This window comes from Astatotilapia calliptera, chromosome 14 (genome assembly GCF_964374335.1).
Source record: "Astatotilapia calliptera chromosome 14, fAstCal68.1, whole genome shotgun sequence".
Classification (NCBI taxonomy): Eukaryota; Metazoa; Chordata; class Actinopteri; order Cichliformes; family Cichlidae; genus Astatotilapia; species Astatotilapia calliptera.
Genome location: NC_137435.1, coordinates 25,885,429 through 25,906,555, shown reverse-complemented (window position 1 = coordinate 25,906,555; position 21,127 = coordinate 25,885,429). Strand labels below are relative to the sequence as shown.

Below are 21,127 nucleotides of genomic sequence, written 5' to 3'. Positions count from 1 at the left end.
AAGAGGAGGAGAAACGAGCAAAAGATGCAGGTAAGCAGATGTGTCATTGGATAATGGCAGGTCATCCTGAAACAATCAGAATCAGAATACTTTATTAATCCCTAAGGAAATTATGTGAGTTACAGAAGAAATGGTAAAAATAGCAACAGTAACAGACTAAACTCCAAACAATACATTATGTTACAGATTTTAATATTAATTAGTCATTGTCAGTTGTTGATTCGTACTGTTCTCATTGTATGACGAATTATGATGGTTGTTTGGTAGCCGTTTGCATACTATGCATACTCTCTCTCTCTTCATATATGTGTGTGTGTGTGTGTGTGTGTGTGTGTGTGTGTGTGTGTGTGTGTGTGTGTGTGTGTGTGTGTGTGTGTACAACAATTTTATGTTAATGTACAATCCTTAATATGCTTTGTGTGTGTGTGTGGGGTGAGGGCCGCCACTGACCAGATGAACATAACTACATTCATATTTTATCGAGCCGACAGTAGAAAAATAATGGTCTGAAACTAAACAGTTAGCTTGTGGCTCACAGGGATTACTTCAAATTGTTGCCATGTTTAAAAGCACATCCACCAGCGTACAACTGTATAAATATAACAGAATAAAAGCTGCACAGGCCATGTTGTATCTTTAGAAGATAAAACAAATGCTTTTGTCTCAATACATCAAGCCAGTGTTTCTCCGTGGCAGTTAGAAGGATTATTGTTGACTTCACTGAACTGAAAAGAAGCTGAAGCATCGTGGATATAAAGCAATGCATTCTGACTTAAGATACAGCGCACTATTAATGAGCCACACTTTGTTTACTGGATTTTAGTGTATTTATAGTAAATCCAGCAACTGCACTTGACTGTCTTTGTATCTTATTTTCTTTTCTTTAGACTTTAGAATAGATCTGAGTTTGGTGAAAGTGTCAGCAGTCGTCTTCTGAGCTGAACTGATCGAGCGACGTTCCCATCGCTCCCAGAAGAGCAGTTTAGACATTTTTAGAAGAATGTTGAGTTAGGTGTAACTTCGCAAAGAACCAGTTTTAAATGATATCTTGAGACACTTTGTTACTAGCAGCTGTCACACAAACATCATTTCTCCCCCATTTCTTTAGTTGAATCTATGAAAAACTAGAACTGGACTGGACTGAAAATCAGTAGCAAAAGATGTGATGCAATGATGCCTTTAAATGTGAAACTTTGGGGTTTTATCCTCAATATGTAGGGCGGAGGTCAGGACAGCGATAGAGCCATCTGTAAAACACGGTGGAGGCTCTGTCATGGTTTGGGGCTACATTTCTGTCAGGGGTGTTGGAGCGCTTGTTAAAACTGATGTTTAGAATTATACAGATTTTGTTATATACAGAAATATCCAATAAAAACACCATTAGCACAAGTTACTAATGAATGATGCGATTTGAATAAAGCACAGGTTGACCAGTCAGTCATTTTCTCTTTTAGATTCTTTTATTTAACCAATGTTACATTAAACTAACATAAATAAACATTTTTATGAACAAAAGGCACACAGTTCAAATATAAACAAAGAACGCCTGTACACCTTGTCTCAAAAACAAAAAGAAATTCTACCGTCTCTGAGCGACAGAGCAATCCGAGAGAGATGAGTTTCAAGGGGGTTTGTTGACAGAACGCTACAGCGCTGCCGCCGTTGCAGCAGCATTATGTCTCAGCATGACGTACACGCCTCAGCCCCTCAAAGGAGCCTAAGCGGTGGGCACAACAGCTAAAACGGCATCCGGGAGCAGCACTAGCTTCACGTGAATCCTCTGCCATGAGGTTAACAGTATGTGGAAAGTCCCTCTGAAACTCACATCCACCTCTGGTAAGAAGAGGCCACAAAATAAATGTCTGTTAAACTTAAAAGATTCATACACGCAGCACATATACTTGAAAATGGGCCGGAGGCTGGGTAAACACTTTAACAGGAGGGTCAGGGTTTCCAACAGCTTCTCTGTGGAAGCCTCTGATTGGTCTGTTGCAGCTTCCTCAAAATAATAATGTGGCCAGGTGGTCATTCACAGTACTGAGAGGACGCCAACTGTCTACTACAGCGTTTGTCCAGTGGGAACCACGATCATGTACAAGTCAAAATTACCCAATTAAATTTATTTATTTATATAAGCGCAGGTTCAGAACAACAGTCATCCCAAAGGCGCTTTATAATGTAAGGTAAGGACCCCACAGTATTACAGAGAGAAACCCAACAGGCTCTCGTCAGCAAGCACTTGGCAACAGCGGGGTGGAAGAACTCCCTTTTAACAGGAAGGGACCTCCATCAGAAGCAGGCTCAAGGAGGGGCAGCCAGGCTAGGCTAAGTGTGGGGGTGCGGGCTAGATTGGGTTTTACCTGCATCTGCTCCAAATAAGTACATTTCGTCTTTTTCCAAAGTGACGATAATCACTTGTCCACAGCAGACAAAGTGTGCTATACGAGTCCACTCAAGTCTGTTGCAGCTGTTTTCAGTTGTCATCCACCTCTGAACAGTAGATTAAAACAGGTGTGTCCTTTGCTAGTCCAGTTTCGTCCAGATGAATCCGGTCTGTTATTCCTTGATGCAGTCCAGGCTAGGTGGATCCAGCTGACTACAGACCGGGAACACCGAGTATTTGCAAACATTTTTTAGTCTGTTTCGACTGGTTTCACCTTCAGTTGGATTAAATTTAGTGTAACAAACCGATTACAATAGAGTCTGTTAAACCAAAGTGGACATATACTTTCTTTTTAATTCGTCTTAATTGTTATTTTAAAGTGGCTGTAGATGAGTAGATCCACTCATCTACAACCTGAACAGACTCTGCACATTAAGTGTTTGCAAATACAGACACCGCGTTGCAATCTTGGCTCAGACAGCGACTGTACTGGGCACCTCCTCATAGTGAATGATGAAGTAAGGGTAGCTCTGGTCATCATTGAAGATGACAAAGATCTGGGGGTCCATCCAGTTGTCCACGCAGGAGTCATAGAGGTCGCTAGAGGCGTCACGAGGGTTGATAGGTGGAGGCCGTCGCATAGAGGGATTTCCTACAGTATACCTGTGTGAAAACAAAGAGGAAAACAGAAAAGCTCAGTTAAGGAGCTGGGACTCTGGAGATACAAGATAATAATTTATCACACAGAAATCTAAATTTCAAGATTACAAGACTGCCGTATCTTTCGCCACACTTCATATAATACAGCATGTAGCGACTGTATGAAATGAAACTGTGCACTGTAGGCGGGTTGTTTTTCCTCGCTTAAATATTCATGTCAATCCCCAAAGACCCGTCATCCATCAGTCTCTGTGCTGCTTATTCGGGGATCATAAATAAGACAAAGGCAGCGGGTAGAGACGTGGAGTCTGTGTTGCTGTTCGGGTCTGACGCTTATGCCGTGGAACAGATTGGACCCAGGTTTACAGACAGAGCGTTGTTCCTAAACCGCCACACAATCCCCTGGGTGCACCACACACTCTGCTGCAGCAAAACAAAGCCGGCAACGTACGATGGGCACAGCCAAATCAGCTGTTTTACATGTGTGGCTCTACATTTGACTTGCATTTTAAAAGGAATTTGTGTAGCATGACGATAGTATGACATGAAAGATGGTTTATGGAAAAGAACCTCCGGTTTCTCACGATCCAGATTGATGCCGATGTGTTCTGTAAATCGAAATGTAGAAGTACTCGAGCGTTTGCGAGAGACGGGGGTCAAAAAGGAAAAGTTGTTTATGCAGAGCCGTGCACTGGAGGGAACATACTTGTCAAACACTGCAAACGGTTCATTAGGGACGCTAAACCGCGCAAGCCAGCGATAAACCCAGGACACATAAGGCCTTGATTTAGCATTTACCAAACTATGTTCTTTCCGACCTCCTCTAAACCAAAGCAGATTTACATCTAGCTAAGATGTAAACGGGGAACAATTAAACAAAGCAAAGCACTGTGAGTGGTATAAGTGGGGGCCATTGCTTTAGAGGCACACAAATCACACGATTAAGCCAATATATTCCCAGCAATTTAACCCAAATGACATGTTATTTTTCCCCCTCCAGATAAATAAAACTCCACCCATAACTGTGTTTATGGGTAAGATGTTTTCTTATCAGTGTCCACACAAGCATGCACGCACACACCTACCTTCCAGTGAGGACTTTGGCCAGGAACATGCAGTGGACTCCTTTCGGCGAGCGTTTGGAGAAGTTGTGCGAGTAGACAGCTTTACGGGCAAAGTAGGATCCCTGTCCGAACATGGTGGCGTGTTTGCCACAGACTCGGGGGTCGAAGTTGTGCTTGCAGATGCCCTCCACCACGTCGGCCGAGGTGCCGTGGAAGAGGTGACGCTCGCTCAGCTGCCGGTCCCTCTCCGACATGCGCCGCGACATGTACTCCTTCTTCCTGTTGGAGCAGAGGAGGCGAAAGGGGATTTGTCAGCGATTCATTCATTTCAGAAAATAACACACAGACTGTATTGATGAGAAAATACGACTTAACACTAACTGTGACCACAACCTTGCGTGCACTGAAACTGTGGAAAAACGCAGCCCTGAATCTGGTTCTTGCGCAACGATCGGTACAGTGACGCTGTAACGCGCTGCTCATTTTGAAAGTGTTTCAGGCCAGAAAGGCTGTGACCCTGGCATGACCTCCCATGATCTCTCAGCTTGTTAGTGACGCGCGCGCACACACACACACACACACACACACACACACACACACACACACACACACACACACACACACACACACACACACACAATTTCCAAATTTAGAAAAGAGGTGATAAACGCTCTCTTTTCACATGAACATTTCACAAGTCATTTGCGTGCAAATACACACACACGCACAAACAGACAAGCAAACAAGCAGTTATGGGTTTCCTGTCATAACCAGAGTGTGGGAAGAGGAACTCTACCGACATTCAGAGGGGGGGGCAACACTTTCAAATTCAGTGACACGCACGCACAGAAACACACACCTTCAGTCATTTTGAAACCGTGTGGTACCCGTGTGGGAGAGTATAACTGTCACAGCTGATAGGCCTTGCCCTGCACTAATCACAGCGGTTAGCCCTGTGTGTTGAAGACAGGAACATCATCATCACCAAACATCTCTCCATCTGCTGTTTTCACACACCACTGCTGACTCGTTCTCACGAAGTCCCACACAGCTGCTCCCATTTGGCCTATTTTCTTTCTTTCTTTCTTACCTCCCCACTCTTTACATTTTTTTACATTAAACCTTTTTTTGATTATCGTTTCAGTCTTAAACGTTTTAGACTTCAATAACAGATATCTGAATAAAAAGGATTAACACCCAGTCTGCACCGCAACAGCAAAGTCTGTGAAACTACCACCGTACTCTGGTGCAACTTCAGCAACACTATGGGTTCATTATATAAAACACAGATCGTTGCTGTTAACATCAATACTTATTTTACGTCCTCAAGTGAGGTCAAATCTCTCGACTGTCAAAACAAGTTTTGAAACTCGTGCCTTTCTCATGACATCGTAGATGTTGATTATTTCAGCAGAGCTGTGCTCGACAACACAACCACACATGCATCAAATTCGAATGCCACAGCTTTCCCACAAAGCATGAAAAAAAAGAAGCTACATGCAAAAGTATTAATACATGCAACCCTGCCAGCACACTTACTGACAGAAAAGTTTCCTGGTGTCATGGTTAAAGTTTGTAGGAATTATACATGATTAAAAGACATCTCTATAATAATCTGCTTCTCCTCTCACCTCTTATACTTCTCCCATAGGAAGGGGTTCTGCACACGTAGGATCTTGATGATCCTGAACTTGGTCTCCGAAACCGTCTTGTGGAACAGGCTGTACACTGTCCTGTAGCTGCGGTCTTCGCGGGAAACCGGCACCTGAAGGAAGTCCTGGCTCATGGTCATTGGCAACCACGTTTCAGGAAAAAGGCTGGGTGGGTTGGTGGTAGTTGGCGAGAGGGGATATGACGCAGGAAGGTCCATGGACAAAGAGGAGGAGGATGATGATAATGAGGAGGAGGAAGAGGATGATGAGCAGGATGAGGAAGAGGACGACGAACAGCTGAGAGGAGATAGAGAGAGGCCGCTCAAAGTCCTAAAACGAAAGAAAGAAAATGAAGCGTTAGATTTCTGACAGTAGTGTAAGAAATATCATTAATGGTTACTTATTTCCTATGTTAATAGCATATTTAGGGCATATACTGCACATTATATAGACAAATATATTTATATTCAGGACAAACCAAGCTACTGACAATAGGCTGTTTGATTATCAAACTGAATGGGATAAAAGACATTTTATGAATTTGCAAGTTGCTTGATCAGACAAAACAAACATTTATACACATCAGTTTTGGTTCTGGGAAGTTGTGATGAGGTTTACATGAAAAATATTTAGTGCAGCTCGAATTTCTATACTCAGATCTGCAGGCAAAGGGACGTTTTCGGTTTGTAGCCTGAGTACTACCGACCAATCACATATAAGAAAGCAGCTGTAGCTGTGTGCTAATTCTGTCACCTTGAATAAAGTATGATTCATTTCATTTTACATGCAATATAAAGTCATTAAAAATGTTACTAGGAAGTATTATGTAAGTTACGTCTAATTAGAGGGCAGTGAGATGATCTTACTCGCATGCAATCTTATAAATAACTAGACTACGCAATTTCTGGAGAAACTGTGGTGGGATTGTTGCTATGAGTGGACTCAATCTGTAGCTTGACTTCAGTGCAGCTAAAAAGCCAGAGATAAAGGGGTTGGCTAACAGAGTTGAAGAGAGATGGCTCATAAACACAAGTGTACTGTACCTGAGATAGCAGCTACCTGGTACATAATGGGATTACTCTGAGTGATCATAATAATTTCTGCCATACTGGTTTTGTATTCAAAGTGTAGTCACCCTCACTGTTCAGGGACATTTACCTTGCTGTAGTAAAGCTGTCCCTCCGCAGTACACAATCATTTTGTGCGTGGGAAAATATTTACAGTTAAAAAAAAGAAAATATAAAAATGACTTTTGAAAAGTGCGTTGATGAGGATTACATAATATAGACAAAAAAGTGTCACCCTGAAAAACACCCCACACTGTACTTGAACCCTCGACCTTCAACATACAAGGGACAGAGTGAGAGGTAACTTAGCCCCTAAGCCACTGAGGAATGTGTGACACAGGAGGGGCTCTCACCAACTTCAATTGTTTTGAAGTATGGTCTGTTTACAAAAAAAAAAGACAACAAAAAATATCAATAAACTGCTCATAGTTGAGAATCCGCATTATGAAAAGGCCTCCACACGATGCTCAGAAAGACCGGACAACTGTGACTGGATCAGAAGCGCCGATTACTCTGCTGCCCTTTATTGAAACATCTCTTTTCATCTGCCTTTATCCATGCCTGCTGAAGGTCAGTGAGAGCAGCTTTGGAGGAATTTACAGCAACCAAACCATCACCTAATGGCACCCCAGCACACTCCCCATCTCTCCACCTTCCTATAGCTGTGCTCCCATATGCCTACAATCAATACCCCCCTCCCCCCATACACACACCCAAAAATCCCCAAGAGTGAAACAAAACTGCCCGCCTGTCTGCCGCAGTGGACTAGCATTTCCACGAGCGCGCTCTCTAAAAATCATCTGCCACTGACTGTCAACAATGACATCACCGCACAGGGGAGCGGAGCAGCTCCTCAGCAGCCGTCAGCCATCACCGACCAAACAAAACAACAGGACTGCGCGAAAATGAAACCCAGACACCAAACAAGACAACAGGGAGGCGAAGTGAAGCAGAGACAGGAGCGAGAACAAGACACGAGGGGGGGGAAATAAAATGCCCATTGTGGAGCTGTCAAAAAGTGACAAAAAAAGAAAACTATTACGTCTGGCATTTGAGTCGGTAACAGTAGTTTGGCTGTCAAGTTATCGCCCTCCAAGTGTAAATGCTGTTAGTGCTATCAGCCATAAGAAAGTGAGTGTGTGTGTGTGTGCGCGTTGTCAGGAGACTGTGATCAGAGTGACTCTAAGTCGGTGCGACAGTTTTTCTCATCTCCTTTCTCTCTCTCTCTCTCGCTTATCTTGTCTGTCCGGTCTCGATCTCTCCCCCCTCCTCCCTGAAATCGATGTCTCTATTCCCTGTGTGCTTTGAAGAGATCACAGACAGCCTGCTGCAGAAAACAAGTGTGAAATGAAAAGGGACAGATAACACGAGAATGATGGACTTGGGGGAGAGAAAAGAGTGAGGAAAAAAAGAAAAGGAGGAAGATTAGGGGCAGATAACAAGGGGGGGAGAGAGGGGAGGAGATGGCTGAAAATAACACCGGCAGAGCAGAAAGAGATGACAGAAGGAAGGCGGGGGGAGAGTGGTGGGGAGGGGAGTGAGGGGGGAGAGTGCCAATCAAGCTAATGACCTCAACCTCCAAGCCCAAGCACAGATTGTTCCTGATAGACACACACACAGACACACACACGCCAACAAACTGTTTCAGGTCACTCGAAAGGACACCGGACGGACTGACAGCCATTCCTTTGCACAAATAAAATTCCCATTTTATTGGATCGCCTGGCTAGAAGCTTTTTTTTTCTTTTTTGGTGCCCATTGTGTGACTGTGATCAGATAAAGTAATTAACTGAAGCTCACACACACACCAAATGGATGACAACGTCCCATAACAAGTCACTCAATCCAAATTCCAGCTCCCCACAGGAACATTTCACACTCCTTCACTCACCAACTCCACTCTGCTGTGCACCCAGTCTGGAAACCATTTAGACCTCATTCACTTCCTCAGCTGTGCTCTGCGTCTCCCTCCTTCTCCCTCTCTCTCTCTTTTCCTTCTCTCCTTTTCTCCCTCCATCTCCTGCTCTCCATTTTGTCTTCCCCTGCCTGTCAGGGCCCCGGTAGGAACAGCTCGTTCTAGCGTTCGCTCTGTGTGGGAAACTGGCAGGACACCGCTACAGCAGCCTGCTCGGCAAAGGAAGTGAAAGATTCTGCAAATGGGGTGAAATGACTCCACTTGTTTCCAATCTGGTATTACTTGTTTCAAAAATAAGACCCGAGTGCTGCAAGCCAGATCACTTCACTGCTATAAGGACAGGAAGTTGACTGAGCTAAAGAAAGAATTTTTTTTTTTTTAAAAAGAAAAGAGGGGAAAGAAACGCATTAGAAAAGGTTCGCTAGATCTGGAGCGCTAATGTTTTGCTTCTTTTCACCCTTTCCTTGATTTCTGCCTCTGCCCCGTCTCTCGACTTGACTCGTCTGTTCTCGTTTGCCTCCTTTATCTCATTTTCCCGTCCATCTGCTTCACTCTGCACAGGACATCTCCCTGTGTCCCAGTGACTCTGTTTGACGTGCCAAAAATCTGTGCCGTGGTAAAGATGGGGTTTGAGTTTAGCTCAGGCTGCCAGTGTGCAGCAGAAAAGATAAAATGTGAATACAGTGTTCAGTATTCAACGCTGACTGTGACATTAACATCATGTACCGACCTCTGTGTGCCTGCAGCGTCTCCAAACTACAAATTCAGGATGCTCAGAGAACACAGAGAGCCACAAGAAGATGGCGTGTCAGATACTCAAGAATCAACTTTGTGTGCGAGTGACTTTGCACATGTTGCCAGGGACTTTTTTTGTGTTGAACGCAGAACTTTGTTCTAGAAGTCAGTGTTGCTTCATGTGCAAAAATACTAAATGTTCTCTGATCTAAGTGCTAAACGATTTAGACAGCTCTGCTGGAAAGTACAAAGGCAAGCCAGCAGGGAAAAACAGAAAAGCAAGGCTATTAATCTAGTTAATGACTGCTACCTTTCAAACGAGAACTGCTACTATTAATTAGTACCAATACTAAGCTCTGGAAAAAGTCGTTTTCTGGCATTACTTACTATAAGGCTGGGTGTATCTTGGCAATAGTCATTATGTGATTAACAGCTTTGGCCTCAGATGCAGTCCTTTATTTAAAGTCTGCATCACAACAACCGTCACATTAGGTAGTTCAGAACAGCCACCATACTGGGTGTATCACTCCGCCCAATCTAAACTAAGCCTAATGCCCGCGCAGAGTACAATACAGTTCCTATGAATACAGTAACACGTTCACAAAAACGAGTCTCTGCTTACATTACTGCAAGCGATGCTCTGAGAGCAAATCCACTAAGTCACTGTGGAGACATCTCAGCTGTGTTGTTGTTTATCTACTCGAGCCATGTCTTCACCATGGCCAAAACCTCAACCTCTGGATCCAGCTTTAGCTCTATTAGTGCTCACCTCCTAACCACAAAAGCAAAGCTGTAGTTAGATCTAATATCAGCCATGTTTACTTACTGTAGGTGTGGTGTGAGAATCACGGAGGACATGAACATGGGCCGCTTCTTGATCTGACGTCGGAACCCGAAGACTGCGTTCTGCTGGAAGCCCTCCCTGATGTTGAGGATATACTGGTTCTGGAGCGTAATGAACCTCACCTCCTTAAGACCTCTCGAACTTGCCTCCTCTATGAGCTTAACCACAGGCTGTGGAGCAGAAGGAAAGGGAGGGAAAACACATTTGTTTACCATTTTCTGCAGGTAACTTCTGCATTTTTCCATTTTACCTGTAAATCAAATGTGGCCATTGCAAAGACGATAAATAAAAGGTCACACATGGATAAAAAGCTGTGTTACAAAAGCAAGTAGTTTGTGTACATGAGAGCTGTTTTTCTAAATCCACCCCATCACTGGACAATTGATTAATGTGGGCGAAGCTAATGTGTCTGGCATCTTGTTCGCAGAGCCTGAATGCACCCGAACACACACAAATAAATGCACCGAATGGCTCACCTCGGAGTATTCCCTCCAGCCAAAATTGTCTCTGCAGTAGTACTTCCACACTGTGTGACAGCTGGGGGTGGGGTTTGGGTTCATCGCAGGCAGGGGTAGAGGGCTGGGGGGGGTGCTCAGTCGTCGGACGCAGTCAAACTCGAGGTCGCACACTCGCATCGTCCCAAAGTCTAGGGCAAACACTCGACCCCTGCAACACAAGGTTTGAAGTCATTAGAATAACTACGTAGCTAAGCGCTGCAGTCAGCAATGCACATTAACCCGGACGGCTAGCACGCAGGGCTGTGGAGTGATGACCTTGTTGTTAAATAGTCACAGTTTATATTTCCATTAGAAGCTGTGCTACAAAGCACGAAGCTGTTGATGGAACGTTAACTTAATCCGTGAGCCCTGGAGCAGGATGATCAAACCTCTACTTAGTCACTTATACTGAGCTGCATAGGGTGTAAATTTAAAGTAAATGACTTACAAATGAAAAACAGAAAGCCATACATGACAACTGTGCTTCAAAGTGCCCTTGAGCAAGTTACTAGGATTAACTTTACTTTGACTTCCCCATGGAACCAGCTCATGGGAACAGCTCTCTCATTATGTACAACGATGGCTGACATTGCTCTCAAATCTTTACAGTAAGTAACCAAATAGCTGCCTAGCAAATTTTATATTATATAAAAAGATAGGTTAGCCCTTCCAAATCAAAACATCAGTAAACATCAACAAAGAAAATACCAGAACATTAAAAAAAAAAAAAGTTAACCAAACAAATTTAAAAATGTGAGTTTTTAGTTGTTTTGTTCTGTGTGTGTGTGTTTTTTAAAGAGATCACCGAGTCCACAGATCTAAGGCTCTCAGACTCTGTAGCTCTCTCAGAGGGAGAGAGCTACAGAGTCTGAGAGCCAATGTTGAAAAAGCTGTGTCCTTTTCAGCCTCATATGATAAGCAGCCAGCAGGCCCTGATCACATGACCTCAGGGACCTGCTGGGGACATAAGAATGTAAAAGTTCACTGATGTAAGCTGGTGCTTGTCCATCTACAGCTCTAAAAGTCAGAACCACAGTCTTAAAATGAATTCTGCATTCAGTGGGGAGTTAGTGCAGCTGCAGACGATTCGGGGAGTTTTTGCTTTGACAAGTGAACAATGAATTACAATAATCTAGACATGATGATAATAATGATAATACTCCAGCCCCTGCTCTAAAGCCTTGCTATTTCGAGTAGCAAACAATCAGGTTAACCTACAGAATAATGATCTAGTAGCTGTAGGTGGTCAGTGAATGCACTTCAGCATAGTACAGTAGAGTTACCATCTGCCAAAAAAATAAATAGGGGAAACACATAATCTTTTCACGCCCATACAACCTCGCCTTAACCCCTCTCTGTCCCAACACACGCGGGTCAAAAACACTGTTGCGTGCATGTCTGAGTGTGTGCATGTGCATCAGTCGCGCTGCATTAGTCCTCCCTCGAGCCTCCGGCAAATCCTTTCTGGGTCAGACATACCACTTACATAAATGTGGCCAAACACACTGGCGTGCTATGGCAAGGACACACATATACACGATCTATACAAATATTTAACACACTAAACATGCACATGACACTACAGCCATAGAAGCGGGCACATTGCATGATGATGTTAATGGTCTCATTGATATTAGTGAGAAGCTAAGTGAATGTAACGTGAAAATGTTAGACTGTGTGTGTGTTACTTTAAAAAAAGTACACTACACAGTTTAGAGGTTTCCCACTGAAAAACAGAGAAGTGGAGCAGCAGCAGTAGCAGTAGCGCTGAAACCTCCTTATAAGTTCAACAGCCTGAAGCGGTGAAACCTCGTATTATAATGGCCGAAGAGAAAACAAGTCTTCAGTTTCATCCACTAAGTGCAGGTACTGGCTGCTGGGGTTACTGGCAAACACACCAGTGTCTCACAGGAAGGTGATAATGAGAGGTCCCGTCTCGTTTTTTGAAAACTCGCATAAACACTGACTCAAATGGTAGTTACATACCCTAAATTTACATCTGTATTTCTGCAAAGTCATACCGCGAACACATCTCTGGAATAGGAAGTGAAATGAGAGTTCATTTAGAGAGCACGTGCAGAAACAAAACAGTAACTGAAGAGTGAGTCACTGATAATCAGATCACCTGATTACCAGAAACACACAGAGAGAAGGTGCAGATAATCCCTGCGACTTTCTGAATTCTTCTCAACTAACGCAGACGCATTTCAGTTTAAAATGGGAAAAAAACAAAACAAAAAAAATGAATAGCTGTATTAATGTGAAAATGAAAGGCAGAAATGGAAGAGAAAAACAGAACAACAATGAAAAAAGGTGCAAGGGAGTGATGATACAAAAATAAATAAATCTGATTTTCACTGATGCTGATCTTTAGTTTCACCCTGTCCTGCACCTGTGCGCTCTCCTGTGACATGTTTTCATGGTATCGGAACAGAATGTTTTTCGCCTGTGACGGTATGTAATGATGACACGTGTGTGTGTGTGTGTGTGGCTGACTAACAAACCATGCACAAGTGTTATGAGAAAATGAACTTGAGCTTTCCATCCTACCTCACTCATTACCACAGTGTTGTTACTGATATGTTTTCATTTAAAAGCATGCTTGTTATATTTACGCCTCAGGTCTGCTCTACTCTGGTCTAGTAGGACCTCTAAAAAGACTGTTTGAAAAGCCTCTGACCCAGTTCTGCCTCCATCTCACTCTACCCCTTCCAACCATGTGTCCTACTTCACTACATCCATGAACCTCCTGTGAGGTCTTATTTTCCTCCTCCGACCAGTATTTCCACCATCTCCACAAACCACCTCAGCCTTGCTTTTTCAACCTTATCATTTCAACATAAAACACTGATTGGAAATTTTAAAAAAGGATGTAGCCTCTGTATCTACCTCTCACACATCCTACTCTCTCCCTCCCCGCTGCACATTCAGACAAATACTGGAGTCTCCGGAGTTGATTATTTCCAATTCCTTTCATATAGCCCCTTCCTCCCCATCTAGTTTGCCCCATTTTAAAAATAAAATTCCAGCAGTTAAATTAAGTGAACTGAGATTTGGTAAGATGGCCAATCAAGAGTTGGATAGTGACCCAAAGCACGCCCACTCTAGCAGAGTCAAAGACCATGCTGGAAATGCGGGGCTTCTCCCACTTTTCTCCCAAGGTGCACCCAAAAGGAAAGGAACTTGTACCGAGCAGCTCCCAACACTACAAGCAGGCAAGGCGATGGAAAAAGGACAGCGGCTCCTAAGGAATATGCCTATAGCACACACACCTTCAAACTTTCTCATGACTACACACCAAAGGACCCACATTCCAACATCAGTCATGCTATTGTGAACATCACACACTGGAGGAACACTCGTCTATGTACGTACACACACACATTCTTTGGACAGATTCATGTACGTACACGCAAAACTTCATCCAGTCACGCCCAGATAACTCAGTCAGTCAAGCAAATCTGCTGACGAACACTTCTTTTACACACACACACACACACACACACACACACACACACACACACACACACACACACACACACACACACACACACACACACACACACACACACACACACACACACACACACACACACACACACACACACGCACACACACACACACACACACACAACCTTGATGTCACGTACTAGTGTTATTTCCTTGTATTCACAATCCAGTTATCTATTTAAATAGGCTTCATTTGTTCCTGTTTTTTAGCTTTACAGGCAGTGAACACACAACAAAGTCACACACACGCACACACAGAACAGGAAGAAGTGCACACTCGCGTCACCTGCACGTCCTGGATTTTTCCAGTATGAGTGTATCTGTCCACATAATTGAGCTCATAGCTCAGGGTGTCCTCTCTCAGTCCTTTAAGCCTCTCTTTTGAAAATATTAAAGGTGCCCAGCCTATAAAGAATGTGAGGCTTTAAAAAAAGATGAAAAAGGGGGAAGATAAGCAAATGAGTTTGGAATTTAAATCAACACTTAATTAACACTTGAGGGAGGAGAGAAGACCAGAGAAAGAAAAACTGTTTGAAATCACGGGGAAAAGGATTCTGCTTGAGAGCACTGGGACATCTCTCCCACCTCTTTGGGGCCCTTCAGGGAAAAGTAAGGAATAAAGAAAAGGAGCGAGACAGAGGAATAAAAGGGAAGAAAATGGGCACGTCAAGTAAATGTAGAAGACAAAAAAATTTAATCTGGTGTGGAATTATTATGAACAAAAAATAATTAAATTAAATAAAAGGAGGTGGAGCTGGAATTAAAAAAAAAAAAAAAATGGAGGCAGACTCTTGAGTAATGAGAGGCAGAGCGACACAGACCTCGCCCCTCTGATTCATGGCGTGATCTGTCTGACACATTATATCCACACAAACACACATCCAGTCTGACTATCTTGATACTGCCTCTACTCTCACAAACAAACACAGCTCACTTAGACACAATCATCCTTGATTTTCTGAGATTCATGAAACACATCTAGGTAACACAGAATCCCCTGTGATAGAAACACAAAGACACACTCACACACACCTTGGTGTCAGGTTGCTCTGTCCTTGGCGCTCAGTGACTCTTTATGCCAGTTAATGACAAGCAAAGCTTTTATCACATGGTTAATCAAAAAAAGGCCTGTCTTCATGACTGACGCGCACACACACACACACACACACACACACACACGCGCACACACACAGCAAGATGTCAAGTGCTAAAGTTCCTCCTTAAACAGATATTACAGGAAAAAGTTTGTATTTTGTTGTAAGTAACAGTTGTCACACAATCAGCTTGTAAAGTGAACACTATTCCTCACTCTCTCTCACACACACACACGGCAGCACAAATGAACAACTGTACGGTGCAGGATTATTACAGTATAAGTTTTAGAAGCGATGACTGTGACATTCCTCCTCACTGCTGAGTTCATGACTAAGACGGATTAACCGGACTTCCATTCCTGCTTATCATATGGATGGGATTAACCTGTGTTATGGATCACACACACACACACACACACACACGGGAACAGCTCAGCACAGAACACACACTCACACGCCCTGTAGTAGGCCATGCAAAACATAATCAGATGGAGATATACAAAAGCAGTCGTGCATTTTCTTTCCTGCCACACACACGCGCGCGCGGCCAAAGGCCGAATGGGCCTGTGTCTCCATACCGACGGCAGAGCTTGTTAAGTCATCTGCTCCTCTTTATACTGCTAACGATGTTATCATTTGGCTGCCGTAACCACGGTGACGCCTTCCACCCTGTGTGTGCGTGTGGCTGCTTGCGTGCATGAAAAGACAAGCTGGGTTGCATCTCTAAAGAAAGACGATCAAAAGAGCTCTCACACACACCCAATGCTACACAAAGCTTTGAGCAGTTGGCTGAATGAGCTGATTTGTGTCGACGCTGCACGGCTAACCGACTTTCCCCCAGTTTGTGTGTCATCACTCGGCAGGCTGCTCCGCTTTCAGAGCCCCCGACCGATATTAAAGTTTGCCCATAGTGCACATAATCGAATCTGCCAGAGACGAGCTTATTTACGGTCCTTACCTGTGGTGTAAATAAAATCTATAATGGCCCACCTTAGAAAAATAAAAAGATCAAAACAAAACAAAAAACCCCAAAAAACCAAAAACCCAGAAACTGGCCACTGTTTACTTCTTGCCGATAAAAAGCTAAACACGCAAGAAAATGACTTATCTAGGATCATGTGAAAATGTTTTACGTTGTGTTTTCATTCAACCATCCACAAACAGTCAAACCTGTTTTAAGGGTCAGGGTTGGAGAATTCCTTTTTAGCCAAACTAAAAATGTATCCTCTGCTACTTGGGTATATTCACTTAAAAAATGGCAAAGATATATTAATAAATTAGCTTTTAACAAAACTCCAGTCATCAGAAGATACACCAGCATCAGACTAAAAAAGAAAACTGACTGAAATGCCTCAAAGTTTTTTTTTTTATGTAAAGAAAAACAAAAACAGTCATTACAGGATTATTCATATGATACAGAATTTCCACATATACACATTGAAAATGTGCTGGTAAAAAGTTTCTGTCGTTTCTGGTTTCCACTGCAGTTTCAGTCAAGTGAGCCAGATGGTCCTGTCTTACTGTATGAGACACACTCAAAAGGCCTCTGAAGAATCTGGGTTGACACCACCAGGTGCATATCCTGTTTGTGGAGCAATATGCTCTTTGCATAGTTTCAGCTGAAAACATGAGTCAACAAGTCAAACACACACACACAAAAGTTGGTGCACACCTCAAACACATAGGTGCTTAAAGGGCTTTAAATGTGAGTGGGGGTGTGGATAGGGTTAATGCCTTAAGATTACACTATACTGACATAAAGTGCACTTGTAATTAGATCCACATAATGACATGAAAATGAGGGGAGGCCTCTAACTCGCAAACACTGCAGAAGAGATTGAAAGCTTAGGGTCAAACATGTGTACAAGTACCCTTTGTGTGTGTGACAGTGTGAATGTACTTGCATACAGTACAGTTTCACAGGAAGCAGTAGATGCTCCTTTGTGTCACCCCAATGGGGGCGAGGGAGAAAAAGACGTTTATCTCCGTCTGCTAAAAGGCGAGCGTGAGAGCACTGCGAGTCACTTTGCTTCCCTGTGCAGTTTATTCGTGCGAGTGTTTGCGTGCCAAGCAGTGCGTGTGTGAGTGTGGGTGCGAGTGTACACAGTGACACGCACGCTTATGACCGAGGGAAGAAGAGAGCTGCCAAGTGCGTTTGTGTCACTGACCGCACAAGGCCGCTGGGGGTCACGCAAGTTCACGGCTTTCTGCAACGAGTGCTATAAAAAAAAAAGAAAGAAAGAAAAGAAAAAGCCTCGCTTTTGACGGCTTTCTGGCCAATCACAGATCTGGGTTTGGAAGAAGGGAAGTGCAGGAAATAGATAACCGATATCAGGGCCATGCCTACACAAGGGCGTGATAGCTGTTCAAATAAAGAGATACAGTAAATGCAGGTGACACATTAACTAGAAGGACACACGGACCATGTGCATTATAAAGCTGTGAAAGCAACAGTCAGCATTGGGAGGAGCAGTCACTTGTCTGCAGTCCATCATCCACACATGTACAGAACAGCTGTGCAGTGTTTTCAGTTTGTCACCGGTGGCAAAACCAAAGAGGAAACTCAGGTCTACAGTTTCCAACACTCTGAACCAGAAGTGGCTTAGACTATCACTTGCATGCAGCCTATCAGATTACTGCACCATTGTTGCTATGTCACAAATACCCATCGATCTAACAAACAGTCCTTTCAGCAGCATGTTCAACACCAAATGGACTGGGGTGGTGGCAGTATTCTCCAATTTCAGCCCCGCTTATACAGAATGAGGATTTGGGTTAAAACTTGAAACGGTTTAATTGTCCACTTATATTGGAAATATTATAATTTATATGAAAACAATTGTCAGGAATAAAGAGAAATGCTGAAGGGTGATACTCTTGGGGCATGAATTGTGGTTTCACTTCCTACTTTCAATTGACTGAATGCAAAGTGAATTGTCCCATCACCCACAGACACAGATGGCAAAGATCCAACCAAAAAAAACCAAAAACAAAACAGAAATACTTTGATGCTGCTTCCCTCTGTAGCAGGGGTCCTGTATCTAACCAGGGAGTTTGTAGCACACATGCTACTGATTAACACAGAGTACAGGTTGCAGTAAACACTACAGCGGGATACTTACTGATACTTTAGCCTGACTTGCTCATTGTCAGGGTTGCAGTACAGTCTCTCCAGCTGTTCCTGGGAGTCATCTGCTATGCTCTGCCAGGTCTGGCTGCTGCTCTTGCGGATCTGCCAGTGGTAGGGCAGGACGGTGTGGTGGTGGGCACAGTCATTGCCATAAACGCACAGTCCCTGGAGGAAATCCACACAAATGTCCACTGAGTCTGACTGGTGTGTGTGATATTGGAGCTGAGTGAGCAGCTCAAAAACCAGATCCAGTGAGGCCTCTTCACTTTTGTCCTGAAATAGCACTCCTTTGTCAGGCTGCAGGAGGAGGGGGTCCGAGATTCCAGTGCAGTCTTTGACTGGAGGATTTGTTGCCCCAGAGGTTAGGAGGTCGTTGCTTTTGATTGCCCCCTCCTGGTGTGGAGGAACCTGGGGTGCAACTATGGGAGGTATATCCCTGCTGGGAGCTGTTATTGTCACCGCGCTACCAGACTCCCTGAGGCCCGGTTTCAGCTGGAAGCAGTTGGGGGAAGAATCGCTGATCTTAGGTTGCTCCCCTCGCCGAACAGTCTCATCCAGCTCCGTAGTAGTATCGGCTATTTCCACATCAACGTCCTGGGTGATCAACCCAGGCACACCGGCCCCAGCGGTGGCATTGTCAGCGGTGCCCCGGTCTTTGAGGCACACCTGGCCCAGGCAGTTCTGTTTCACTACAGCCGCTGCACACAAATTCCCCGGAGTCCGGCCCGGCTGGTTCCGGGGAACAAACACCCCATCCCCGGAGACCAGCGTATCTGTGCTCAGCAAAGTAGTAAGTATAGGATCCTCCAGGGCTCGGTGGAGGCATTTGGCATCCAATTTCCTTTGTTTCTTCTTGAAATAAGGTTTCACCAGAGATATTTTGTCCGAGAGCCCCACAATCTGTTGCTCCGTGAAATCTTCCCCTTCGTCCATATTCAAACTCACATCCAGGGTGATCCCGGTCGGCACACCATCTGTGGATTTCTGGAGAATGTGCAAAGTTTTGTCCATGAGCTTCTGTGAAAGCCCGTCAGTCCTGGGAGAAGGAGAAAGAGAAGAGAAAGAGGTAGTCATCAAAGACAACACCTATAATCCTTTAAGCCTAGTTTCCAAGGTGAAGTCATCCTAGCGCATAAAGAAATGATTAATAGTCTGTGTCGCTCGGACGAGGTATTAGCCCATATCATAAACTCATCTTTTCTTTCCTGGAAAGGAAAACCCTCACCCTCTATATACCGAAACGAAACCAGTTCACCCCCCTCCCTCCGCAGACCAAAACTGCTCTGGTCCCAGAATGACCCAGCACATGTTACACCACCATCATCATCATCATCTGCGGTCATTATAAACCCGTCCTTATAGGAATATTACAGGAACAGCCTGTTATACAGAGTCTCGTTAGTGAAGCAGCTTAGTGCAGTCAACAGGCCAACTGAAGCGGAAAAATATTACCTAATCCTACAGCAGGGAACTTGGGCTCCAGCCTCAGATTAATCATAAAAAAAACGAGAACATATAATTGCAGTGTCTTATGCTTTTTCCTCCTCCTCCTTCTTGTGCCTTTCTTTGGTGTGCTGCTAACGTCATTCCTGCAATTACAGCTGCGTATCCGAACGGGAGCGATAAAATCATCAATTGTAACAAAACCTCCCTCTCCCGGGACGGTGTATTTTGATCACGGGAGTCCGATACGCGGCCCCTGCCGTCTACGTGCCGCTCACACGTCGCTGCTCGAGCAACTTTGCACGTACGCTTTACAGCTGACAAATACACACAGAGTCCCATATATACACACAGAGACACACACGGCACCGCAAATGCCGAGCAGCGACAAAAGACAAGCGGGACACCCCGGAGACTTGTTTCAGCGCTCCGCTACACAAACGGCAGCTCTCGTCGTTCTTTAAGCAGAAACACTTGATCAGCAGACCAGGGGCTCTGCGGGCTGTCCGTGTGAGAGAAACACACAGAGAAGCACTGCAGCATGCCCAGCTTCCCCACAGGACAGCCCGCAGAGCCCCGGGTCTCTCACACCGAGGCGACAAAACCCTACCTGCGCGATAATGTCCGCCCCACTCCCCCCCGGTCTCGACGCTCTTTGGTGGGTAAAATCCAGTGCACTCATCGGAGAAGCTCCGGGGATAATAGTATCCGTGTCCGGGGCTAGACTGTTGTCCGGTTCGGTTGCTCTCGTCCTTCTGTTGTCCCCGACGCGTTCATACTACGTCTCTATTTCATGGTGTCTCCCTTTCTTTGTATCCTTCTGCCGGATAGGAAAAGACGACTAAGAACAGAAGAGAGGAACGCACAGCTGTGGCGAGAGACGCTCTAACTGACTGCCCTCTCTCCCATCTTTGCACAACCTGGCCCCGCCCCCGTAACCTGTCAGAGGCGGGGTCTCCTCAAAGGAAGGCTGGGCTTCGGCTCGAAGGGAGGCGGGGCCGGAAACGCAGCATGAGAGTGTGGGGAAACCTCAGCGACCCCGGAAGTAGGTTTCTAAAAACAAACAAGCATTAACATACTGTTAAAGTTAATTGCAGCTCTTTGATGGAAAAATAATGAAATAATTTAGATGT

General features: G+C 44.5%; 1 protein-coding gene across 1 annotated transcript; it reads right to left on the bottom strand.

The window, feature by feature from the left end:
* Positions 1 to 1,438: 1,438 nt before the first annotated feature.
* Positions 1,439 to 20,911, bottom strand: tiparp (TCDD-inducible poly(ADP-ribose) polymerase). The gene is made up of 7 exons (XM_026191772.2): positions 20,605 to 20,911; positions 18,544 to 19,587; positions 10,797 to 10,986; positions 10,303 to 10,490; positions 5,739 to 6,089; positions 4,129 to 4,386; positions 1,439 to 3,046 (listed from the first exon to the last, which is right to left on the bottom strand). Exons 2-7 carry the CDS (start codon positions 19,560 to 19,562, stop codon positions 2,857 to 2,859), a joined length of 2,196 nt encoding a protein of 731 aa, XP_026047557.1. The 5' UTR covers positions 19,563 to 19,587; positions 20,605 to 20,911; the 3' UTR covers positions 1,439 to 2,856.
* Between the last annotated feature and the right edge of the window lie 216 nt (positions 20,912 to 21,127).

Coding starts and splice junctions, on each gene's coding strand:
- tiparp (XM_026191772.2), bottom strand. CDS start 19,562: ATGGACAAAACTTTGCACATTCTCCAGAAATCCACAGATGGTGTGCCG. Junction 10,987..18,543: donor CAAGTCAGGCTAAAGTATCA/GTAAGTATCCCG, acceptor CTTGTGTTGCAG/GGGTCGAGTGTTTGCCCTAG. Junction 6,090..10,302: donor ATTCTCACACCACACCTACA/GTAAGTAAACAT, acceptor CTTTCGTTTTAG/GACTTTGAGCGGCCTCTCTC.